Source organism: Garra rufa, chromosome 19, assembly GCF_049309525.1.
Source record: "Garra rufa chromosome 19, GarRuf1.0, whole genome shotgun sequence".
NCBI classification, from domain to species: domain Eukaryota; kingdom Metazoa; phylum Chordata; class Actinopteri; order Cypriniformes; family Cyprinidae; genus Garra; species Garra rufa.
The window spans coordinates 37,267,059-37,293,006 of NC_133379.1; the positions used below are offsets into that span (position 1 = coordinate 37,267,059).

The 25,948-nt window shown below is 34.4% G+C and overlaps 1 protein-coding gene across 1 annotated transcript; it reads right to left on the reverse strand.

Annotated features, from left to right (window-relative positions):
- Positions 1 to 12,966: 12,966 nt before the first annotated feature.
- On the reverse strand, positions 12,967 to 15,485 carry LOC141292306 (urokinase plasminogen activator surface receptor-like). Its single transcript, XM_073824311.1, has 5 exons — positions 15,437 to 15,485; positions 15,251 to 15,355; positions 14,789 to 14,932; positions 13,278 to 13,388; positions 12,967 to 13,157 (listed from the first exon to the last, which is right to left on the reverse strand). The coding sequence occupies exons 1-5, from the start codon at positions 15,483 to 15,485 to the stop codon at positions 12,967 to 12,969; spliced, it is 600 nt and encodes a 199-aa protein (XP_073680412.1).
- Positions 15,486 to 25,948: the final 10,463 nt, after the last annotated feature.

Here is a 25,948-nt window from a genome sequence, read left to right on the forward strand (position 1 = left end):
GTCCTTCACAATAGTAACACATCCTTCCATTGTAAGTGTTTTTCTTGGGATCTACAGGTGGGAAAATAGATGTGCCTTGTTTACTTGGTCCTGGTTTTATTGTGCACACCAAACAATGCTTAATGTATCAAAGAAAAATTTTGTCCTCATAATCTTTCATAAAATTGCAATAGTTCACGCCGCCTCTTTTTGTTGATAAATGTTTACTATTGACAATAAAGTGCAATACCTGGAGCATCTTGGGCATTGCACAGTTCTTTGTTACAGCAGTACATAGAGGCCTTTATTTTGCCGAGGTTGACAGACCCGTTTGCACAGCCATTGGAAAAAAAACAACCTTTAGCTACAGTTCTGTTGTCACCTAGAAAACACAAACGATAAAGGAAAGACCAGTTCAACTACACATAATTTTGATGAAAAATGATAAATTTCTAAATTTGATCAAATAGAAAGCTTCCATAAAGAATAAATTAACTTAATTTCTCACCCCCTTGTCATCCAGGATGTTCATGTGTTTCTTCTTCAGCCGTGAAGAATTTTTTTGAGGAAAACATTTCAGAATTTGTCTCCATATAATGGACTTCTATGGCGCCTCCGAGTTTGAACTTCCAAAATGCAGTTTAAATGCAGCTTCAAAGAGCTCTAAACGATCCCAGCTAAGGAAGAATGGCCTTATCTAGTGAAATGATCAGTTATTTTCTAAAAAAAAATTGACAATTTATATACTTTTTAACCTCAAATGCTCTTCTTGTCAAGCTCTGTGTGTACTTTGTGTTTTCCGGTTCAAAACTCCCATCTCATTTTTTTCAATGTTTCAAATCGTCTAACATTGATGCAGAAGTACAGACTCAGTGTTTACAAAGTAAAAGTTCAAAGAATATCAAATGCTGTTTGCAAAAAAACGTAAAACAGCAATGTAGGACGATTTTGAAGTTGGAGAACAAAATTAGAGTTTTAAGACATACCCTAACTGTATTGAACTGGAGTGCACAGAGTACACACAGAGCTAGACAAGACGAGAATTTTAATTTAAAATATACAAATTGTAATTTTTTTTTTTTTTTTAGAAAATAACTGTGATCATTTCGGGAAGATAAGATCTTTTTTTCTCGGCTGGATCGTTTAGAGTTTTTTGACGCTGCATTAAAACTGCATTTTGGAAGTTCGAACTCGTGGGCACCATAGAAGTCCACTATATGGAGAGAAATCCTGAAATGTTTACCTCAAAAAACATAATTTCTTCATAACTAAAGAAAGACATAAACATTTTGGATGACAAGGGGGTGACTAAATTATCTGTACATTTTTGTTCTGGAAGTAAACTTCTCTTTTAAGTAATTTTTATAAACCTACCTTAGAAAAAAAAAACATTACTGGTGTCCATCTTAAGACTTACAATTTAAGTCTGTGACTAGGCAGACAGAATAATAATTTGAGGGAAAACAAAACAAAAAAATATTAATCTATAGAACATTCTAATGATATTCTATCAATTGATAAAAACTGTAGAAGTTCTTTAGGAGTTTTCCATCAGTCAATTATAATAGTATATTTCTATCCATCCTGCTGGACTTACCTTCATATGCTGTTGCAGCAATGCAGCTAGATGATTCACCTGTGCATGCCCCCTGTACACAAGAGTCTGAGGTAGAGCCAGTGCACTGATAACAGCTGAGAGAGTGTCCTTTAGAAATTAAAAAGAGAGAGACCGTGAGAAAGCAACATCAAATGTCTGTACCTTTTTTCATTAACTTCACAAACACTGTTTGTCTTCGTACCTGTAGTGAAAAGAATGAACAGAAGAAAAACTGAGAGTTGCAGATCCATCTTTGATGAGGAGGTGAATATGAGAACATGTATCTTTTGGTGCTCATTTTATAGCTTATCATAAGGGGTGGGACTTTATGAGAAAATTACAGTTTAGCAGAAAGACAAAAACAAGACACACACACACACACACACACACACACACACACACACACACACACACACACACGCATGCATGCATAATAGTTTATACAGTGAAAGTTTAATGTTATTTGGACTCAAGTGCAGTTTATAATATTTTTTTCCCACAGATGAAAATTATATCATACAGGTTTGGAACAATATGGGGGCTAGTAATTTACAAAGTTTTATTTTTTTTCCTTTCTTTCTTTCTTTCTTTTTTTAAACTATCACTTTAGCCTGGACAAAACCAGCATGTATTAGTATTTCCTTTTAAAATGATAAATGTACCAGCAAGTGCAATGTGCTGCACCACAAACTGCTATACTCAGACTTCTTAATAGCATATGCTTAACATATTTTTGTTTTATATTCAGATCATTAGATGCAAAAAAAACATATTGGTTTTTTAGATGGCAAACAAGCTATGTCGATTCACCAGCTGGACCAGCTTCAGCCACTAATACTTTAAAACCAGCCTGAACAAGAAAATGCATACAGGCCAGGCTTGTTTGTTTTTCTTTTTTTTTTTTGCTGAATATTTTTGAACTGACTGTTATAAATAACAGATTCCAATAATGTGATTCATCATGAGTAGTCTATTCATATGTATTACGTAAAGTGTGTTTATACCAAACCTACATAGACACTGACTGACAACATCTAAAACGTAAATTACTTAAGTGTGAACATCTTAACAGAGGTATCAATTAATTCTTATAAATATTTAAATCATTGCATTAACATTTTGATTATAGCCTATTGCATTCTGTTGTCATATCAATGACATTATGTGATCAATCTTTATTAATCGGATTTTACTCATGTAGGCTAGTTACTTAATTAGTTACTTAAAAAGATAGCCTAACATTTAGTTTTGTGCTGTGTGATTTCTGCTGCCACGTGCATCATGTCAAATTTATTTTGATTGCCGTGGGATACACCAAACCTAAACAAGGCCCAGAGCGGGCATTCCCAGGCGGGGCTCACAGCTTTGGGCTCTCACACTAGCGGATTTCCCACATTAATCCCATGATGGCCCAGTGTGGGCCAGCCCATTCTGGCCTAGAGCAACCTGTATGTATCTTTGGGCCCATGCAGGTTTTGTGTAGGCAGTCCTATAATGCAACTAGGAAAAAACTAACAACATTGACTGGCCATTCTTTAGCCACTAAATGGCTCGAACCAAAAGAGACCTTTTCAGAACCTGTTGTTTCATATATGATCCTCAAATCTGGCCACTTTTCTACAGAGTTTAGCTCTAAACATAATCAAACACACCTGAGCATGCTAATCAATGTCTTCAGGATCATCAGGAAATGATGGGTGAGTTCAGGGCCGTTTCTAGCCATTTTGATGCCCTAGGCAAAATCCTATTTGGCGTCCCAACACAGTATGTCACAAAAGTGAGTACACCCCTCAGATTTTAGCAACCATTTTAGTATATCTTCTCAAGGGACAATACTGTAGAAATGAAACTATATATTTAGTAGTCAATGTGCAGCTTGTGTAGCAGTATAGATTTATTGTCCCCTGAAAATTACTCAACATACAGCCATTATTGTCAAAATAGCAGACAACAAAAGTGAACTTGTCCAAAGTGTCAATATATTGTGTTAGCACCATTGTTATCTGGCACTGCCTTAAATATCCTGGGCATGGAATTGACCAGAGCTTCACAGGTTGTTGCTGGGATCCTCTTCCACTCCTCATGGAGCTGCTGGATGTTAGACACATAGTGCTTCTCCACCTCACGCTTGAGGATGCCCCACAGGTGCTCAATAGGGTTCAGGTCTGGAGACATACTTGGCCACTCCATCACCTTCACCTTCCTCAGCAAGGATCGTTGACCATCTGCACCATCTGAGCCAAACAAGTTTATGTTATAGTCTCATCAGAACACAGGACATGGTTCCAGTAATTCATGCTCTTGGACAGGTTGTCTTCAGCAAACCGTTTGTGGGCTTTCTTGTGAGCCAGCTTCAGATGAGGCTTCCTTCTGGGAAGACGCCTATGCAAACCGACTTGTTGCGGTGTGCGGCGTATGATCTGAGCACTGACAAGCTGACCTTCTACTTCTGCAACCTTTAAAGCAATTCTGGCAGCACTCATGTGTCTGTTTTTTGAAGCCAGGTTCTGCACCTTAGGCACATAACGAGTGCTCAACTTTGTTGATGGACCCTCACAAGGCCATGGAAAACCTCTGTATGACTCTGACCACTGTAGTGTAACTCTGTTTCAGGGAGTTACTAAACCTCTAATAGCCTTGGCCATCTTTGTGAAAGCAAAATTTCAAATTCTTAAACCCTGAGGGAGTTCTTTGCCATGAGATGCCATGTTGAACATCCAGTGGTCAGTGTGAGAGAACTGTACTTAAAGCACCTACGTTTAACTGCTCTAATACAAGATACACAACATTGTATGGTCCTGTCAAGCAGAAAAAAACATGATGAATAGGACATGTGGCTTTGAATTGGTTAAACAACATACTGCTGTTCTCACTTAGGGTGTACTCACTTTTGTTGGCAGCTATTTTGACAATAATGAATGTATGTTGAGTTATTTTCAGAGGACAATAAATATATACTGCTATACAAGCTGCACATTGACTACTCTAAAATATATTAAATATATTAAATGAATGTGTTCAAAATATACATTTCAGCATCAGTTAGTACGAGAACTTAAGTTTTGTGCCTGTAGGCTAAATGTTATGTGCTAATTCCTATGTATAAACAAGGGCTGGTTCTACATAATGCTTATAGTAGGTACAACTGATGGTAGGATTGAGAATGTTATTGAGAAACCATTCTATCATTCTACTGCATGGCTAACTAGAGGAACCACATGTTTCAGGAAGGAAAAATACTTCATTTTAATGAAGCTATGGAAATGCAAGGCAGTGGTGGTGTTGCTTTTGTTTATAAAGTTCTTCAAAAGTAAACTATAAAACATCTTTATCCTTAATTTTAGGTTATATATTGGCCCCTTAGAACATACTGTCCAGAAGGATTGCCTTATTACTGTCACTTTAACTGGAACTGAAACTGAATAGAAAGAAAAATGAAAGCATTTTGAATAAAACACTAATTTCACTCAGTTGTTTTAGACGGACAAAAAGGTTTTAGCAAAATATAGGTGTGTATATCAACAACATCATGCTGAGACTGGTATGGAAGAATGTGATCTGTACATACCATGGTTTGTATTGAAATTGTATAGATTTATGTATAGGTGTGGTGTTTATACATGAGGGAAAGGTAGGGTATAATGGTACAAAGATTATCTTGTGTGTCACAGCTTCTTTAAAAAACAATGATGAGTGCAGGATCTTAATGCAACAATTTGTAATTAACAAGAGGAGCTCAAGAACAGAACTACCAACTCACATGTGACAAGAACTGACAGAGCTAATAATTTAATTACACAGTATAAAGTTCTGATTACTTTTTGAAACATATCCCCAAGGGTTTAGGGCCTTGTAAAAATCGACAAACAAAATAAAACAATGTTCATTAACAATTTCATTAAAATCTATAAGATACAAGTCTAATACTATTACAGATATGTCTTCCTTTTATAAGACCTGCTTGCACCTTATCAGAAATAGATTATTATAGTAATAGAATATGGAATTTTACTATCATTATTATATAGTAATTTATTAAAGGAAAAGTCCACTTCCAGAACAAAAAAATACAGATAATTTAATCACCCCCTTGCCATCCAAGATGTTCATGTCTTTCTTTTTATTTCAGTCGATAAGAAATGTTGTTTTTTGAGGAAAACATTTCAGAAATTATCTCCATATAATGGATTATATAATGCATATAATGCATTTTGGTTTGAACTTCCAAAATGCAGTTTAAATGCAGATTCAAATGGCTCTAAACGATCCCAGCTGATGAAAAAGGGTCTTATCTAGCGAATCGATCTGTCATTTTTCAAACAAATTGACAATTTATATACATTTTACCTCAAACACACGTCTAAGTCTGCGTGAACTCCGGTTCAATGTGGTCAATACAGTTAGGGCATGTTGAAAACTTTTTTTTTTTTTTGATTTGTTCTATTTTGCATGTTCACATTGTAAACACTGGGTCGGTACTTCAGCAATTTAGAATGATTTTAAAGTTAGGGAAGAAAATGAGATGGGAGTTTTGTGACATACCCTAACTGTATTGGCCAGAAAAAACAGAGTTCACGCAGAGGTTTGAGGTTAAAAAGTATATAAATTGTCCATTTGTTTTGAAAATGACCGATCGTTTTGCCAGATAAGACCCTTCTTCCTCGGCTGGGATCGTTTAGCGCCATTTGAAGCTGCATTTTGGAAGTTCAAACTTGGGGACACCATTGACATCCATTATATGGAGATAATTCCTTATTTTTTTCCCCCTCAAGAAACAATTTCTTATCGACTGAAAAAAGAAAGTCACAAACATCTTGAATGACAAGGGGGTGAGTAAATTAACTGTAAATTTTTGTTCTGGAAGTGGACTTTTCATTTAGGGCGATAGGTTGCTAGTTATCTAGTGATAATAGGTCTTTTATCAGGCTTTGATAGCAAGGATATTAGACCAACCTCCGGTTTCACAGAAAAGCCTTAAGCCTAGTCCCAGACTAAAAGTCTGAGCTGTTTCAACTGAAGGAAACTTGCACTGATTGATCTTGAAATATGTCAGTTGTCGTGTTTTTTTTTCTCAAAATGCAAATTAGTAATGTTTTTTCTAAGGCGTGTTTATAAAAATTACATTGATGTCCTAATTGAACTATGGCCTAATCCTGGTTTAGTCTAAGCCCTGTCTGTGAAACTAGCCCCTGTCATGGATAACAGGTGGGAAGATGTTACACTGAAAAAAAAAAAAGACTGAAAAATGAATTTACTACATTAATTAAGAGGTTGCAATCAATTTATTTTAGCTATTAAATAAAATAAACTAAATAAACAAATTGAATCAACTAATTTTCAACATTTGTTTATTTAAATGCAGCTGAAATGAATTGATTGCAACCACTTACCTTAAAAACATTTAGTAAATTCAATGAGTCATTTTTTCAGTGTACTTTGTTACAAATCTACAAAACATCTGCTGCCACCTGCTGATAAATAATTCTAAATGCTGTTTTACACTCTGCATTGAGTTCATATTCACTGAAAAGAATTAATTTCAATACATCAATTTTGTGTAGGCCATATTTTCCATAAATGTGACCCTGGACCATGTTCCATGACAACATTTAGTACATTGTGATATATCTACTGTAAATATATCAAAAGTAAATTTTTGATTAGTAATATGCATTGCTAAGAACTTAATTTGGACAACTTTAAGGCGATTTTCTCAGTAATCAGTTCACTGAGAATCAGTAATTCAGTAAAAATCAGTAATCAGTTCAATCTTGCATATGCAACTTTAAGCCTTCTGCTTGATGGCAATAATTCAGAGAATCTTTTGGTGGTACAAGCTACAAATCAACCACTGTGCTGAAAAAAGTGTTCAGCAATCAAGCTATTTTAATGTGAAATGTTGCGTTTATTGAAAAATTATAAATAAATAATTAAAAAGAAATGAAATGTTCATTATAATTGTGTGTGTGTGTGTGTGTGTGTGTGTGTGTGTGTATATATATATATATATATATATATATATATATATATATATATATATGTGACCCTGGACCACAAAACCAGTTTTAAGTCGCTGGGGTATATTTGTAGCAATAGCCAAAAATACATTGTATGGGTCAAAATTATTGATTTTTCTTTTATGTCAAAAATCATTAGGAAATTAAATAAAGATCATGTTACATTAAGATTTTTTTGTAAAATTCCTACTGTAAACCTATCAAAATGTAATTTTTGATTAGTAATATAATATGCATTGTTAAGAGCTTAATTTGGACAACTTTAAAGGTGATTTTCTCAGTATTTAGATTTTTTGCACCCTTAGATTCCAGATTTTCAAATAGATGTATCTCGGCCAAATATTGTCCTATCCTAACAAACTATACATCAATAGAAAGCTTATTTATTGAGCTTTCATATGGTGTATATATCTCAGTTTTGTAAAATTTAACCTTATGACTGGTTTTGTGGTCCAGGGTCACATATATATATATATATATATATTGCATAGTATCATTAAAAACATCAAAATTCTAAATAATAAATACTGTCCAATAAAAGATTATTGGACAAAAATTTATCTCGTTAATTTTCCTGAAGAAAAACAGTTATTTTTTAAAGGCTTAAAGTGTGACTCCTAAACGAAAAGGCCCAGAGGGTTAAGCCATATATTCAGTACAGTGTATCTCATTGTAGAATCTGAAGAGCAGCTGGTTTCAGTGCAGCAGGATGAAGGAGAGCAGAGAACAGCAGAGGAACAGGAAGCTCTGAGTGACAGTGTTAGCACTGTTAGGACTCTTGGTGGTGCTCTGGGTGGCGCTTGAGCTCTGGGTAGAGCTGAGGGTGGAGCTTGAGATTAGGGTGGAGCTGAGGGCTGTGAGTGGAGCCTGAGCTCTGGGTGTTGCTCTGGGTGATACTCTGGGTGGCATTATCACCATTACACAGGTTCCCTTCACAACATGTTAAGTTCAAAATGAGAGAAATTAATGCTGTGTCATTACAAATAGATTCAAAGACACAGCCTTTGGAAAACACATCTCCGTAAATCCCTGATTAACAAAAAGAAAAAAAAAAAATGGATTCATGAGTGAAAGCTGAGATGACATAAAACGTACTAAGGTAGAAATTGCTGTGTGAACTGTATCAAAAGCTCAAATACAGAAGAGATGATCTCCTTCTTCCTTTAGCAGATTCTCACCTGTGTGTGTAAAACAGCGGTCTTTACTTCCTGAACGGTTCAATATGTTTGAGCAGTTCTGTCCATCACAATAGTAACACGGCTTTCCATTCGAAGTGTTATTGCTGGTATCTACAGGAGAGAAAAATATATTTGCTTTCTTTACATGGTCCTGGTCTTACTGTGCATACCCCAGATAACATATTATCCTCATAAACGTTTACAAAATTGCAATAACCTGCTCTGCCTGTAAGAGCTTTTTTTGGGCTGGTGTCACAATCACCAGAAAATCAAGTCCCACACATTTTTGTCTGTAAAGTGCAATACCTGGATCATATCGGATGTACCACAGTTCTGTGCCGCAGCAGTAAAAGGAAACATTCATGTTGCCAAGGTTGATGGACCCACTTAGACAGCCATGTGAACAATTGTTAACTACAGTTCTGTTCTCACCTAGAAAGCACAAATGAGACAGGAACGACCAGTTCAACTACAGATATTTTGAGGAAAGTCTGATAAAGTACAAACTTTCCATAATGTATTGACTTGCAGCTGCAAAGCAGAAGGAATAGACTTGTAATATAAAAGCACGATTATTTTCTTATTTCAAAACAATGTTTAAATGACAAATTATAGAACAGTAATTTAAGAAAAAAGTAATTACATTTCGGTAGGACATTCTATTTATGCATTTATTAATTTGTTTAGAAAAGAAGTAGAAGTTCTGTAATTAGTCAATTCTGTTTGCATGCAGTCAAGCCAAAAATGATTCAGACACCAGATATATATTTTTATTTTTAATAGTGGGTGCAGGACACTATAGTTAATTTATTTAAGTGAGGACAACTAAATAAATTGTGACATATTATACCCCAAAATTCTTCATACAGTGGACTACCAGTAAAATTGAAAAAAAAAAACAAAAAAAAAAACTTTGGGACCAAAAAAGTTTCAGAAACTTTGACCTGACCATGTCTCGCTTAAGTGTTTTTTCTTTAATTGCTACAGTAATGTGACCTTTTTATACCAAAGATTGAACAAAATAAAGCGTTGCTTGACTTAAATTGGTATTATCTAATTGTGTACTTAAATTGTCGTTATTGGCAGCTGAGTGCTGACAGCTATTAAACCCAATTCATTTGTGAGCCAGTCTAACAGAAGGATGGCATTATCAAGATTAATTAGTCCTGACACAGTTTAACTTGCAGTTCTTGTCATATTTTATTACCATTTTCTAAACTACAGCAAATAAGCTGTGACAATGTGAAGAAATGTTGTCTAAATAAATTTTGGTTTGACTGTATTTCAATCCACCATACTGGACTTACCAAAATATGTTGTTGCAGCGAAGCAGCTGGATGATTTATTGCATGTTGCCTGTTCACAAATGTCAGAGGTAGTACCATTGCAATGATAACATCTGAACGAGTGTCCTTCAGAAATTAAAAAGAGAGAGAGACAGTGAGAAAAAAATGTCAGTGATCTGTATTTGTTTTCAGTAACAATAAAAAGACTATTTGTCTTTGTACCTGCAGTGAAAAGAACGAACAGAAGAAAAACTGAGATTTGCAGATCCATCCTTGATCAGGAGGTGAGTGAAATAACGTGTCTGTTTCAGCCTTCGTTTTATAGCTGATAAGAAGGGGTGGATCCTTGAGTTTAAAGTTCAACAGAAAGACAAAAAGAACACAAAATAAGATTTTTTTTGCCACTTTAATTAAGCCTGGTTACAGTGTTCTTGCTCACGTTGTGACAAAACAGTGTATATTAATATTTCCTTTTGAAATGATAAATGCACCAGCGAGTACAGTATATATGCTGTGAGCTACAACACAAACGGCTGTGCTCAAACTTCTTATGTTTTAAATATTTTTGTTTAGGAGGTGAACAACAGCTAAATCACATTAGGATGCTTTAGTGTTGCCGATTAAAGGGACAGGGGCTGTGCTGATCTACTACAGTAGCATCAAACCATTAACCAAAAACAGTGTGAACAAGAAAATGCATACAGGCCAAACTTGTTTTGTTTTAGTTTTCCACAGGGGTTAAATAAATGCTGAATCGGCTGAGTCAAATAATGCTGAATCTTTGCAACAGGCTGGTCTACAGTACATAACAGACTTCAGTTCTACCAGCATGATCTCAGGATTATTCATAAGTAAAGTGTGGCTCTACCAAATGTACATTTACTTATGTTTGCATAGACACTGAAATGTACAATGTTTCCAGCTAACAATTTTGGTTTCCCAAAACGTTATTTTTTAAAGTTCTCTTTTGGTAAGCCAGGAACATTTTCTTAACCGAAATAGAATGTTCGTTTTTGGTTTGTACAATGCTACAGTACCTTGCAAAAGTCATTTTTTTTCACATTTTGTTTTGTTGCAGCATTATGTTAAACTGCTTTAAATTAGTTTTTCCCCACATCAATTTACACTCCATACACCATAATAATGACAAAGCAAAAACCAGATTTGCAAATTTTACAAATTTATTAAAAATAAAACACTGAAATAAGAACATTGCATAAATATTCATACCCTTAACTCAATACATAGTTGAAGCAGCTTTACAGCCTCAAGTCTTTTTGGGTATGATGTGACAAGCTTTGCACATCTGCATTTGGCAATTATCTGCCATTCTTTGCCTCACCTTTTCACCTCTCAAGCTCTGTCAGCTTGGATGGGGGCTTGCAGACATTTTCTAGAGTCCTAGTTGTTCCAATCGTCTTCCATTATGGATAATGCTTCTGTGAACCTTCAGTGCAACAGATTTTTTTGTCTGAACTCTTCTCTTGATCATTGCCTTAACGCAAGTCTGTCACTGAGCTCTACAGGCAGTTATCTTGACCTCAGGACTTGGTTTTTGCTCTGATATGCATTTTCAGCTGTTAGACCTTTTCTGAGAGGTGTGTGCCTTTATAAATCACACTCATTCAAATGAATTTGCCACATTTTAACTCCACTCGAAGTGTAGTAACATCTAGAAGCAATATGAATGCTCCTGAGCTAAATTTCGAGTGTCCCAGAAAAGGGTATGAATACTTTACAACGGGATCTTTTCAGTTTTTTATTTTTAATAAATTTACACAAATGTTAAAAACATATTTTTTGCTTTGCCATTATGGAGTAGGGAGTGTAGATTGATGTGGGGAAAAAGTAATTTAAAGTAGTTTAACATAAGGCAGCAACATAACAAAATGTGAAAAAAATGAAGGGGTATGAATAATTTCGCAAGGCACTGTATTCTAATGCTATAGAGTGTTTTCACAATGCGTCATCAGTTGGACATATTAGCGGCACTGAATGTAAACAATGACACTGATCTTAAAGGCATAGTTCATAAGTTTATCTGCTTACCCCCAGGGCATCCAAGATGTAGGTGACTTTGTTTCTTCAGCAGAACACAAACAAAGATTTTTTACTCAAACCGGTGCAGTCATATAATGGCAGTGGATAAAATGTAATTTATTCCTGTGATATCAAAGCTGAATTTTTAGCATCATTACTCATCATTACTACAGTCACATGATCCTTCAGAAATCATTCCAATATTCTGATTCGCTGTTCAAAAACAGTTAGGATTATTATTATCTTGAAGTCGATTATTCCTTGCTAAAAGCTTTTTGTTACAATGCTACAAAAGCTTTTTATTTTAAATTCAGATCTGTGGATCTTTCTATTCATCAAAGCATCCTGAAAAAATTTACTCAACCTTTCTAAGTATAGATAATAAAATAAAATGTTTCTTGAACAGCAAATCAGCATATTAGAATGATCAGAAGGATCTTGTGACACTGAAGACTTCTTTAAAAACCTTTAAAAACTCTTACTGTTCAAAACTTTTGACTGGTAGTGTATATTATAAATGCTAATAATACAGATATCATGTTTTATGCTTATATTGTAAGCATTATTATAAATGAACCCAGTAACAAGTGTATAGGTTATACAATATTTTATTTCATAAATGCATATATTTTTCAGTTCATCACCAGCCTCCACAAACTTATTCTTCACTCACTGCCCCCTAGAGCTTATATGCAGGAAATAAATGACATATATGTAACACCAATTACAATATCTATATTCCAACAGCTTGAATATGACAGATATATAACAAAAAAAGTATATATATAGTATATAAGAAAAGTAGGAGCTATATATTTCAAGATTAAAATTGTGTGTTTGCTGCAGCTGTAGAATGTGAAGATCTACATTCAGTGCAGCAGGATGAAGGAGATCAGAGAACAGCAGAGGAACAGGAAGCTCTGAGTGACGCTCTTAGCACCGTTGCACAGGTTCCCTGAACAACACGAGACGCCCTCGACATTAGGAATCAAAGAAGTGGCATCACAAATGGCTTTGGAGACACAGCCTTTTACACCCACTGTCTGGCCTCCGAAACTCGCTGATGAAAAGAAAACAAAGGTGGAGTCAGTCTAAGATTGTATTTCAGCTCTATCGAATGTCTAAGCATAGAAGAGATTAAAAAAAAGTCTTTGCTCATCTTATTTTACCAGATTCTCACCTGTTGCATTAAAGCATTGGTCTTCATTTCCTGAACAGGTCATTATGCTTGAACAGCTTTGTCCATCACAAGTGTAACACATCTTTCCATTGGGAGTGTTAAAAATAGGATCTACAGGAGGAAAGAATAGATGTTCTTTCTTTACGTGGTCTTCATCTTATTGTGCACACATCAGAGATTTTCATTGTGTCAAAAAAAGTATTTCACAATCGACCTGTAAAAGAGCTTTCCTTTAAGTCTGATGTCACAATCCCCACTTGAAAATCAATGATTTTTAAAATTGTTTTTATTATTTTGTGAACTATCCCATACAGAACAACATAAGGGCAAGTAAATAATTTTTTTTTAAATTTTTTCATTTATTTATTATTGCTATTATTATTATTATTTTTTTAGGAAATATCCCATTCAGATTTGGAATAAAATGAGGGCGAGTAAATTATTTAAAAAAATATTTTCATTTATTTTATTTATTTATTATTATTATTATTATTATTATTATTATTTAAAAATATAAATAAAATATAATAATAATAATAATAATAATAATAATACATTATTATTATTATTATTATTATTATTATTTTAATTTATTTTGTGAACTATCCCATACAGATTTGGAGCAACATAAGGTCATGTAAATCATTTAAAATTCATTAAAAATCACTTATTTATTTTTATTAATATTATTATTTAGAAACTATCCCATACAGATTTGGAACATGAGGGCGAGTAAATATTTAAATTGTTTTTAAAATGTATTTTATTTATTTATTCATTTATTTTTGTGAAGTATCCGATACTGATTTTGAACAACATGAGGATGAATAAATTATTTTTTAAATTATTAAAATTAATTAATAAATTTTTTTTTGGGAACGATCCCATACAGATTTGGAACAACATGAGGATGAATCAATTATTTTTAAAATTATTAAAATTAATTAATTAATAAAAATGTTTTTGTGAACTATCCCATACAGATTTAGAACAACATGTGGGCGAGTAAATTATTATTATTTTAATTATTTTAATTTATTTATAAATTTTTAGGAACTATCCCATAAAGATTTGGAACAACATGAGGGCAAGTAAATTTTTTTTTAACTTTGTGTGTGTGTGTGTGTGTGTGTGTGTGTGTGTGTGTGTGTGTGTGTGTGTGTGTGTGTGTGTGAACCATCCCATACAGATTTGGAACAACTTAAGGGCGAGTAAATAATTTTTAAAAATAATTTTCATTTATTTATATTTTTTAGGAACTATCACATAAAGATTTGGAACAACATGAGGGCAAGTCTATTATTATTTTTTTAATTATTTTAATTGATTTATTTTTTAAAATTTTTTGCAACAACATGAGAGCAAGTAAATTATTGTTTAAATAAAAAATAATTGTTTAATTTTATGAACTATTCCTTACAGATGTGGAACAACACAAGGGTGAGTATATTATTTTTTAAATTATTTTTCTTGTAAACAGACACAGTACTGTTGACAGTAAAGTACATTACCTGGAGAATCTTTGTCGTTACACAGATCTGTGCCACAGCAGTAAGCAGACAATTTTATATTGCCGAGGTTGATGGACCCACTTGGACAGGTCGCCGGAGCACAACCTTTAACCGTTACTAAAGAGCTACTGAAACCTAATGCACCTAAAAAACACCAATAATACATTTATTATTTAAACAATGATTTATAAATCTGACAAAGTAGAATGGTTCCATAATGTATCGACTCTATGACAAGCTTATTCAAGTCAAGTCAAGTCACCTTTATTTATATAGCGCTTTTAACAATACAGATTGTGTCAAAGCAACTGCACAGTATTTAAACAGCACAATAGTGTGTAAGTAACGCATTATTGCATTAACGCATTATTCAGGCCTACATTTACTCTAATGAGTTGAGCAGCATCTCCATCAGTCAATTGCAATAGTATATTTCAATCCATCACACTATACTGAACTTACCAGCATATGCCGTCGCAGCAAAGCAGTTGGAAAGCCCATCAGGACACGGTATCTGGTCACAAGGGTTTGACACACCTGGACACTGATTACAGTTGAGCGAGTGTCCTTTAATAATAAAAGAGAGAGACTGTGAGAGAGACATTAATGATATGTATTTGATTACAAATTCAAGCTGTTTGTATTTACCTGCAGTGAAAAGAACAAACAGAAGAAAAACTGAGATTTGCAGATCCATCTCTGATCCGGAGGTGTGAAAGAAATGCCTTTTCAGTGCTCATTTTATAGTTCATCAAAGGGGGAGGGTCATGAGAAAATGAAAGTTAAACAAATACAGTTTAATAAGAACCACAGATATTAGATTACACATACTTGCCCATTTTAATGGAGAGTCTAGAAAATATGTTGTTCTTTTTAAGAAATTAGAAGGATTGTAAAATTATTTTATCAGTTATTCATTTTTGTGTTGTTCTAAACCTGTATGATGACTTTCTTCACAAAACGCAGTTTTTGAGACAATCATCTACAGTCTTAAAAATAAAGGTGCTTTGAAGAGTTCTTCAAGCAATGCCAAATAAAAACATTTCTGGTTCCGCAAAGAGCCATTCAGTCAAAGGTTCTTTAAAGAACCATCACTTTCTTACCTTTTTATAATCTAATAATTACACAAGGGTGAGTAAATGATGAGTTTTCATGTTTTTCTGAGTGAACTATGTCTTTAAGTATTCCTGTTAACAATTTTCTTGTTCAAATGGTCAAAAATGATAAATGTAGCTGTGCTCGTGGAAGTTCTTAATTACCACGTTTTATATTAAGATTCATTAAAAGAAAATCACTTAAGTTTTTAGATTTGTGGATCCACCAGCTAGACCAGAATCAAACTCTATCTACTCGCATGAAATTCATTGAAAGTAAATACTGGCCAGACTTGTTTTTTTGTTCTCAGTATTGGTTTCTTTGGAACTGTATGTCTGTCAGCATTTGATACTATTTAAAAAAGCTTAAGGTTGAACTGATGTTATGACTTAAAGGGGTTTCTTTTGACTTAAAGGGGTTATCGGATGCAAAACTCACTTTTTACATGTTGTTTGAACAATATTGGCAGTTTGTGTACACAACCACCCTAGAGCCGCCCTATATGGGAGATTGGATATATGGGAGTTTTTGGGCAATTGAAGCATTTCCATTAGGCTTATTTGCAATTTGCAATTTCAATTTGCGCAATTTAATAGGTAAAGGAAATGCAGCTACTGTTTAATTGCCGTTAAACATTTTATTACAAGTTGTTGTTTTTCCCCCTTAAACCCTTTCACTAGGTACGTTTCCATTACAGAATTGTGCAAAACTTTGCAGATATTTTATAAATGTCGATTCAAAAGTATTGCGAAATGACAGCATTTCCATTAACCTACGTTATGCAACTAAAATGTATTTTTTTCCTCTCGTGATAAGTCATGGCAACGCATTTTTGTGTTATTATGGCTATATTTAATCGAATGTGACCTGTAAATGTGAAAAAGCTGTTTCCATTGCTGTTTTACAAAATATTCCTTTTTCGAATCGCCTGAAAAACCACCTCATGCACTCTTAAAAAGGATGTGTTAAAAACAACACAGCCTGTGTTGTTTCTTAACACACCTTTGTGTCTAGTTAAGGACAACACATTTTGTGTTAGTTTTAACTCAACTAGTGTGTTATTCCAGCTAACACAGAAAATGTGTTGATTTTTTCTACACACTATTGTGTTATAAATACACAATTTGTGTCAATTATGTGTTATTTTTTTTACCAAATTTTTGTATGCAATAAAGACACTGCAAACTAATGTATAGTTTAAACACAATTTATTAAACCTGCTACTAACAATTACATAAAAACTCAAAAGGTTAAAAAAAACAGAGGTAAACAATCAATTCATTCATTTCAACATATAATTGTTCCTTGAGTGAAAAGTTGTTAATGGTTTATAAAGTTTGTACTTTTAAAAATTTTTTGGTATTTGACAACCTCTTAAGCATTAATCGTTTTATTTACATATTTTTATCAGCATACAAGTGATGGTGAGGGTCGTGAGATGAAGTCTCTCGTTTTTCTCTGTCATGTCAGTAACTGCCACAAGCACTTCAGGAGTGTCTTCCAGTCAAAGCTGCAAGAGTAAAATAAAGATACTTTTGTTATTTATAGGCTACACATAGCGAATATTGTAAAATAGCGATAGCTAAAAAGGCAAGAAAAGCTTTAGCATTAGAGATTATGTTAGCGTCTTAGGGCAATTTGCACAATACATGTCACAACGAAGCTGTTCATTTTCAAAGAGAAAGACGCGACGAACGAATGCATTTTCTCATTAGCACTACAACGTGTCAATGATGAATTAAAAGCGATTCTGTTCACAATTAATCCGACAAAAGAAACTATAAAGCTTGTTAAAATAAGCTCCCACCGTCGTGATGTGCCACAGACGCAGGCGCAGCTCGCATCGGCAATCGTGAGGCAATTTTACCACGTATATATGTGACAAATGCCCCGCCTCGACCGTCTCCAAACAATCACAAAAGACATTTTAAAAACGTATAATGGCAAATACAAACATTTCTTACCTTCACACATCGAAGTTATGTCCTGACGATGAAAACTTACAGCACGAGGAAATTAGCTTGTCTCAGTAGAATAACGGCTCATGAAGTGAGGCAAGCAGCAATGTGATTGGCTGATATTTAACACATATTGTGTTGGACACACTGTGTTGGATATTTTCTTTTTTCTTTTTCGTTTTTAACACACATTTAACACAAAGTAACACAAAATGTGCTAAAATAGACATAACACAAACAATGTGTAAAAAATTAACACATCCTTTTTGAGAGTGTGTGAGTGTAAAAAGAGCTTATAGCTGCCTTTCCATTAACCATTAAATTGTGCAAACTGAAATTGCAAATTGCTAATTTTTTACGCTAAATTGCAGTTTTTACGCTCTCATGACGTGGTTTTTCAGGCAATTTCGAAAAAGGAATATTTCACAAAACAGCAATGGATACAGCTTTTTCGCATTTACAAGTCACATTCGATTAAATATAGCCAAAATCTCACAAAAAACCCGTTGCCAGGACTTATCGAGAGAGGAAAAAATGATGTTTTAGTAGCATAACATCGGTTAATGGAAATACTGTTGTTTTGCAATACTTTTTAATCGACATTTATAAAATTTCACCAAAGTTTTGCACATATCAGTAATGGAAACGTGCCTAGTGAAAGGGTTTAAGGGGGAACAACAAAAATAAAATGTTTAACGGCTGTTAAACAGTAGCTGCATTTCCAGTGCCCATTAAATTGCGCAAATTGAAATTGCGAATTGCAAATACGCCTAATGGAAACGCGTCAATTGTAAAAAAACTCCCATATATCGCAAAATGATTGTCTGTCAAAATTATTCAAAATGCTTTAACAAGTAACTCCACACTTGTTTTTTGTTTTGCCAAATCACGTTTTTTAATACTTATCTTTTTGGCTAGATCCAGTACTTGGACTTAGGTAAAATTTTCATTGAAGCATTTTAATTTTCAAGTAATTCTCTGGTTCTAGCCATTATTGGCTAGAAAATTCTGGCTAGAAATTAAATGCATCATTGTTTTTCTACTTCAGTTTTATGAATCTGGGGTCATGCAAGGGAGAAGAAATATTATTTTTATGTTTTTTTTTTAATCTTTCAAAGTATGTAGGCATAGAACATGTCTCATAAAATATGAGCTCCATGGAATTTACTTTCCAGAAATGCGGCGGGTTCACTTAACTAAAATGTTAAACAAACAAGCGAAAATGAAAGTGTTTAGAATAAGATACTTGACGCAATTGTTTAAGACTGTCAAAATGGTTCCAGCTTAACATCAGTAAGGTATCTTGAGAAGTTTTGTATGTTGACGTGTGATAGATTGAATGTTTGGATACCAGTTATGTTTAAGTGGTAAATTTATATATTTTTTTAATATTGCTAAAAAGTGTTTAATTCCATATTTGTTCTTAAAAAGGTGTTATGTTCATTTATTGAATTAATTATTTTCGCTTGGCATACCTGCGTCATGACGTCATTGCACGTTTCAGTAGGTGGCGCGGGCGTGATGTGCTTCATTCAGAGTAAACTCGCCACTGAAGAAGTCATCACTGCATCGCTGTCTTTTCATTTTTCTTTAATCATCTTTATAAACTTCTTTTCAGGTAAATGCAAAACAAGATGTATAAAACACTTCTCCGATTAAGTATAAACACTGGGTAATATGATATTGATGAGTTATATGTGTTGAAAGCAGTTCGTTTTACATTACTTATAGTATGTCATGAGTTTAGCAGGCCTGAGCACATGGTTGGTATGAGTGCCTCGCGATTAGCGCGATAGCCGCTTTATGTGATAAAAGGTCAGTATGTCGATTCTATTTGTGTGTATAAAGGTTCATGACGTTGTTGCATATTTGTGAGTTATCTTAAATTGGCACGTTTGGGTGGTTTAACCATTTGGTGCCTGAGTTATGCATTACAGTTATCCGAATTAATCTTGTATTGAATTAAGTACATCAGATACGAGGGATTTAACAGCGTGTAGAGATGAACACATGGTTAATATCCTAGCTGTATTTTTGCATCATAAATCTAATTCTTTCATTTTTAAGGGTGAATATTTATGAAGATGTTAGATAACGTTTGGTGCTCATGTGTACATGTTGAACATCTTTTTCTGTTTCTAAAAGAAATGTGTTTTGTATGTCACTGTGTCAGTTCAAACTACAGCATATGGACTGTAAGAAGAGAGTTTGTTAAATAGACTGTTGATCGTATTTTCTTATTGCTACTTTTCTGATAAACAGTGTTTGAAGTCACTCATGTTTACATTTAGACATTACAGGGAAAATACACTGTAATGTGCTGAGCTTTTGTTATATGCATATGCTCTTATAATTCATTCAGAGTAAACTCGCCACTGAAGAAGTCATCACTGCATCGCTGTCTTTTCATTTTTCTTTAATCATCTTTATAAACTTCTTTTCAGGAGTACTACAGACGCACCTTCCAAAAGAATGTAAGACCCACATTTTTGGCAATTGACGTATGATGATTATGCTGTGTGTGGTGTGGGAGAATGTGACCAACCTGCCCAACCATATTAAAACTTGTTATTTTGTGGTTTTGAGACTGTTCTTTTGAAAGTGTTCAGCGGGCATGTGGTATTCAGATGTTCACACGCATTTGGTGCCACTGTTTTTGTACTAGGGTGACAAAATCATGCAAAAACTGAGGATAAATGGACAGAGCAACATTATTTGTGTGCAAAATGTGGTAAAAGATGTTTTTGGCTGGAACAAAAAAGTTGAAAATTAAATGCATTTATATAAACTCCTTGTTGAATTGGAAGTGTGTTTTGCGTCGTTGTTCTGTTGAAATATGAAGTGCTTTCCAATGAGGTGGCATTTTCTTGAACATTGGTTGCCAGGATGCTTTTGCACACCTCAATCTGCTGCCAGCCTATTTCTTTATCATCAATAATGATCCATCCTGTTCCAGAGGCAGCCATGCATGCCCTTGCCATCATGCTTTACAGATAAGGTTGTATGCTTTGCATTGCAGTTCTTTTTTTCCTCAACAGATTTGCTTTCCCATCACTTTGATAAAGGTTAATTTTTCATGCAATAACACTCTTAAAAATAGAGGTTCTTTATTATTTATTCTTATATCTTTATTGGCATCAATGGTTCCGTGAAGAACCTTGAACATCCATGGAACATTTCAAACGCAGAAGAGGTTCTTTACAATCAAAACAGATTCTTTAGATGTTTAGAATGTTCTCCAAAATGGTTCTTCTAGGCATCAATGCGAAAAGACCCTTTTGGAGCCTTTATTTTTAAGAGTGAATAATTGAATCATAAAATCTTAAATATTTGCTTACTTAAATCCAGACAGTGAATTGTTTTGGCAGTGTAAACTACGATGGCATTTTAGTGCCATGTTAAACAAATTAAAAGATTATTAGTCATAATATTTTGAGAGAATAAGTCGAAATTACGAGAACAAAGTCATAACAATACAAGAATAAAGTCACAATATTTGATTATATTTGGATGTGCAATATAGGCTATATTCTCAAAATATAGTGTTTTCATGACGCATCAATCAGGCAAATTGGCATTACTTAATGTAAACAATGCCACTGAATTAAACTTACATATTTTGCTGATTATTGCTGCTGAAAATGGTCAATTATTATCATATTTTGGGCTGTACTAATCAGTTGGACTGGGAAAAACATTTGGAGTACTACAGACTGCCAAAAGCTATAACAAATCAAAGAGAAGTGTGCAAAAAACTGTCACAAAAGGAATTTGTGGTTTCAGACTGAACCAGAATTTCCAGGGCATGAATCTTGACAACATTTGTGTTTGTTCTTATCATTTCTAGTCAGGTAGGTGAAATATTAGGCTAATATCTTAACTAATACTGCTTGTATGTAGGGAAGAACGGGGTAATGTGAGACATCGGGTAATGTGAGACACCCCCTGTATCTAGGCAACGGACACATTTGTGGATATGTGAAAATTGTTTTCAAGCCCCTCCCATTTCCCCTTGACCATGAAGGAGAGGACCTCATGGTGCTGTGGTAAACATGTTTTTTTCACAAAAATATTTTTTTTTGCATGAAAAAGTAATTTTTCCTCCTGTCAACTTAATGAACTGTTGTGCCAAAGCAAATTGAGTCAGGTAGAAAAACCTATATCGTACATGTTGATGATCTACCAACATATAAAACCATGTGATGATGCTAGCTGAAGATTTTCCTGAATTGCTAAGAAAGATTGTTTTTTTTTCTAAAATGTGGCGGTGGGGTAAAGTGAGACATGAGGCACAAGTTAAATTTAGTGGTAAACATGTTTTAATGTAATATTACATTACATTTGTTTTATTTTTAATGTCAGAAACATTGTAGAAAAGCCATCATGCCAAGGCAATACACAAGGAAGACAACCTGGGGCATAACACCCCTGGAGGAGTTTGAGAGTGCAGCCGCTGAGGTCAAGGAAGGAAAGAAGTCTATAAGATCAGCTGCAAGGGATAGAAGTATTGACAAGTCAAGTTATGGGGGCAGCTCTGGCCTAATGGTTTTAGAAAGTCAGACTTGTAAACCAGAAGGTTTCAGGTTTGAGTCTCAAGGCCCGGCAGGGATTGATGTTGGGGGAGTGAATAACCAGTGCTCTCTCCACCTTCAAAGCTGAGATGAGACCCTTGAGCAAGGCACTGTCATGATCGGGGCTGTGGGTTTCCCTCAGCCTCTCGAGGTCGTTGTTCCCCTTGCACTGCACTTCCCTGATTGTTCACTTCTGTCTTGTCATTAGCACTGATTACACTCACACCTGCTCACAATTAATTTTGGACTATAAGAACTCTCACTTCTCACTCCTGCTTCAGGTCTGCATTGTCTTATGTCTACTGTCTGTCTGCTCTGTGTTCCTGTTATCCTGGCCTTGGTTTTGTTTATTTAGTATTTGAGTTTATGTTATGTTCTGCCGTGTTGGCTTTTTGTTTTGTTTGTTTATTTTGTTAATTAAAAAATCACTTACCTGCTTTTGGACCCAGACCTCCCTTCTTACCCGTGACAGGCACTGATCCCCCAACTGCTCCCAAAGCGCCACAACAATGGCTGCCCAGTGCTCCGCTTCACTAACACTACTGCCTGTGTGTACTTTGATGGGTTAAATGCAGAGCACAAAGTCGTACTTGGCCACACGTCACATTCTTTCCTTTTTTTAAGAAGCTCAACCTAAAAGGCCTGGAGGAACCACAAGGAGAGAGCAGGGATAGATGAGGAGTTGTTCTTTCCTCATCTATGCCTGTAACCTTCAGGGCTGGAATGTAGAGTAGGCCTAGTTGTAGAGTATGACAGTAGGCTAATGTTCTATTCCAGGAGGGTCTAGTCCTGTTCTGAGGCTGTTTTAGCTGGCTCTGATTGTCCTTTGCTCTGACTCCCAGACACTATAGCTGGCTCTAAGGGTCCTGTGTTCTGACCCCCAGACTGTGTTCTAATCTAACTGGCTCTATCTGTCAGTTGAATGTTAATCATAACATTTTGAATTATATTATGTTGTATTTGATTTTGTTACTTTCAAGTGTTTAGACAAAATGTGCTTAATTGACCAATCCCCATGATTCTGTTACTAGTCTGACATTAGTTCTGAAATGTGTGGTTGTCAAGCTAGCTGTCAGGATTCTAACTGTTACAACATATGTTATTATGGTAGTTTTTAGAGTGGAAAAAGTAAGTGGATCAGTTTACCCCCAGCTGGTTCACGTTACCCCTTTCATTTCTCTGATTTGTCTCAGTTTACCCCTATGGGATGACTTTTAAAAAACAATCATATTTTCACTGACTTTCATCTTGAATACATTCTGATCATTTCAATTGCTAGGAAACATTCTGAATTAATGGGAAATGTGTAAATTTTACTGATATATAATTTTAGCTTGCTTAGAGGGGAGCAAATGTAAAAAATGTCTCACTTTACCCCACTCTCCCCTATATTTACCTCCTATTAACTTTAGTTTGTCAAAATATTACACCCCTTCTTGCTTAAAAGGCCTTCTCTATATAATTTAGCAGCTTCCACACGTTTTTTCCCATAGTTTAGACGGCATAAATTCAACATATTCAGTAGTAGGCCTATATTAAGATACAATCCATGCTGTTGTTTACATCCGTGAATGAACCAAATCTTGATGAAGTGCAAAGCTCTATTATAACTTTAATTGCTACGACTTTATTCTTAAATTATTTTGACTTTATTTTCCTAATGTTTACTTTTTCTCAAAATATTACGACGTGACCTTTTTTTTTTTACTTGCCACTAAAACGCCGTCGTAATTTAGCTATAGCCTACAAACACACTTGTGTATACACTTGCAGTCAATATTATTCAACCACCAGAGAATGTCTTTAAAAAAAAAAAACACTTTCACTATTATGGGGTACAAAATTGTTTAAAATTCAAACGTAGCATTCTTGCAGGTCATATTAGTCAAGCTTGCATCAGCTGATTCACGTCTACCTATAGAAACACGACGTCCCTAGGCTATATCACAGGTTCATTCAGTATTATTCAGCAACTTATCGCTTTGCTGATGAGCTAAGTGAAGCTTTTCCCTACGTGGTTTTCATACTAGATTCAAGTTTGTGAAGTTTAAACCGAATTTGCCGCATTCTTCATACAAGCTCCTTGATTTAGCCGCTATATTATTGACATGGACTCTCATCACTGAACTTGTGCTAATGTGACTTCCTTACTAACAAGTTTTAGACAAAATGTGATTACCCGCGATGAAGAAGGATGATGGGGACCAGGCATCCACACCACAGCTCGTTATATCTCTGGATGTCTTCACGAAGGTAAGCTAAGATTTCCTCTTACACTCATTGATTAAAAGCTACTGTATGAGGGTATTGACAAATATTGCCTTGTTGCTTGCCTTACAGTTGTTTTGTTGCTTAGCTTATTGATTATTGCGACACGCTGTGGTAAGTTTAACCTTGCACCAGCAAGATGCTTGTTTTTAAAGCTGTTGTTTTTAAAGGTCATTAGACATTTTATGGCTACACAAACATTTCTAACATACTAAAGTAGCATTACACATGGTTTCAAAACGTGTTGTACAACTGAAAACCTTCTGAGGTGTAGAAGAAAGAGCTCAAGTTCATTAAAGGGAATAAGATGTTTGATCAGATCACCTGAGAAACTTCAATTTAGTGGCAAAGACTTGCAAGATGAGAAAAAAGCAGAAAAAAAATATGTGACGTATATATGCATAAGCATGTATATGTGTGTGTCTGTATATATATATATATATATAATACAATAACTAGCTACATATCAATACACCACAACTGTAAAATTGCATTGATCTGTAGTCTTCAGGTGTTTGAAGTTTGCAAATGCAAAGCTGTTATTCTGCTTCCACCTGCTGATAAATGATGGTAAATGCAGTTTGGCCCTTTAATTAACACTTATTACATTTACTGTAGCAAGTCTCACAAGTTAAAACTTGAAACTCACCATGCAGATAATGCTTTAAAATAAAGCAAGATATTTGTTTTCATCATGTCAGAATCAGTTTTAATCTGCCATTACATATGGATTAAGTAGCACATTCTGACATTCATGTATTCAGTGAAAGTAAAGCATTTCAATACCTTAGTGTGCAATTTATTTACACTGCAAAAAATGCTTTTCTTACTTAGATTTTTTGTCTTGTTTCCAGCCAAAATATCTAAAAATTCTTGAATCAGGAAGACAAGTCAAAATTACTGTCTTGTTTTTTGTAAAAACAAGTCAAAATTAGGTGAGTTTTTGCTTAAAACAAGCAAAATAATCTGCCAGTGGGGTAAGAAAAAAAATCTTATTTCAAGCAGAAAACTAGATTATTATTTTGCTTACCCCAATTTTATTTTGATTGTTTTAAGCAAAAACTCACCTAATTCTGACTTGTTTTTACTAAAAACAAGACAATAATCTTTACTTGTCTAGAAACTCCTTCCTGATTCAAGAGTTTTTTGATATTTTGGTAAGAAAAGCATTTTTTGCAGCGTACCATTAAGTAAAATTTATAGTAGTCTTATCTTATTTATAATACATCACATAATAATATCCTCTGATCAACAGTAGTATGTTGAAA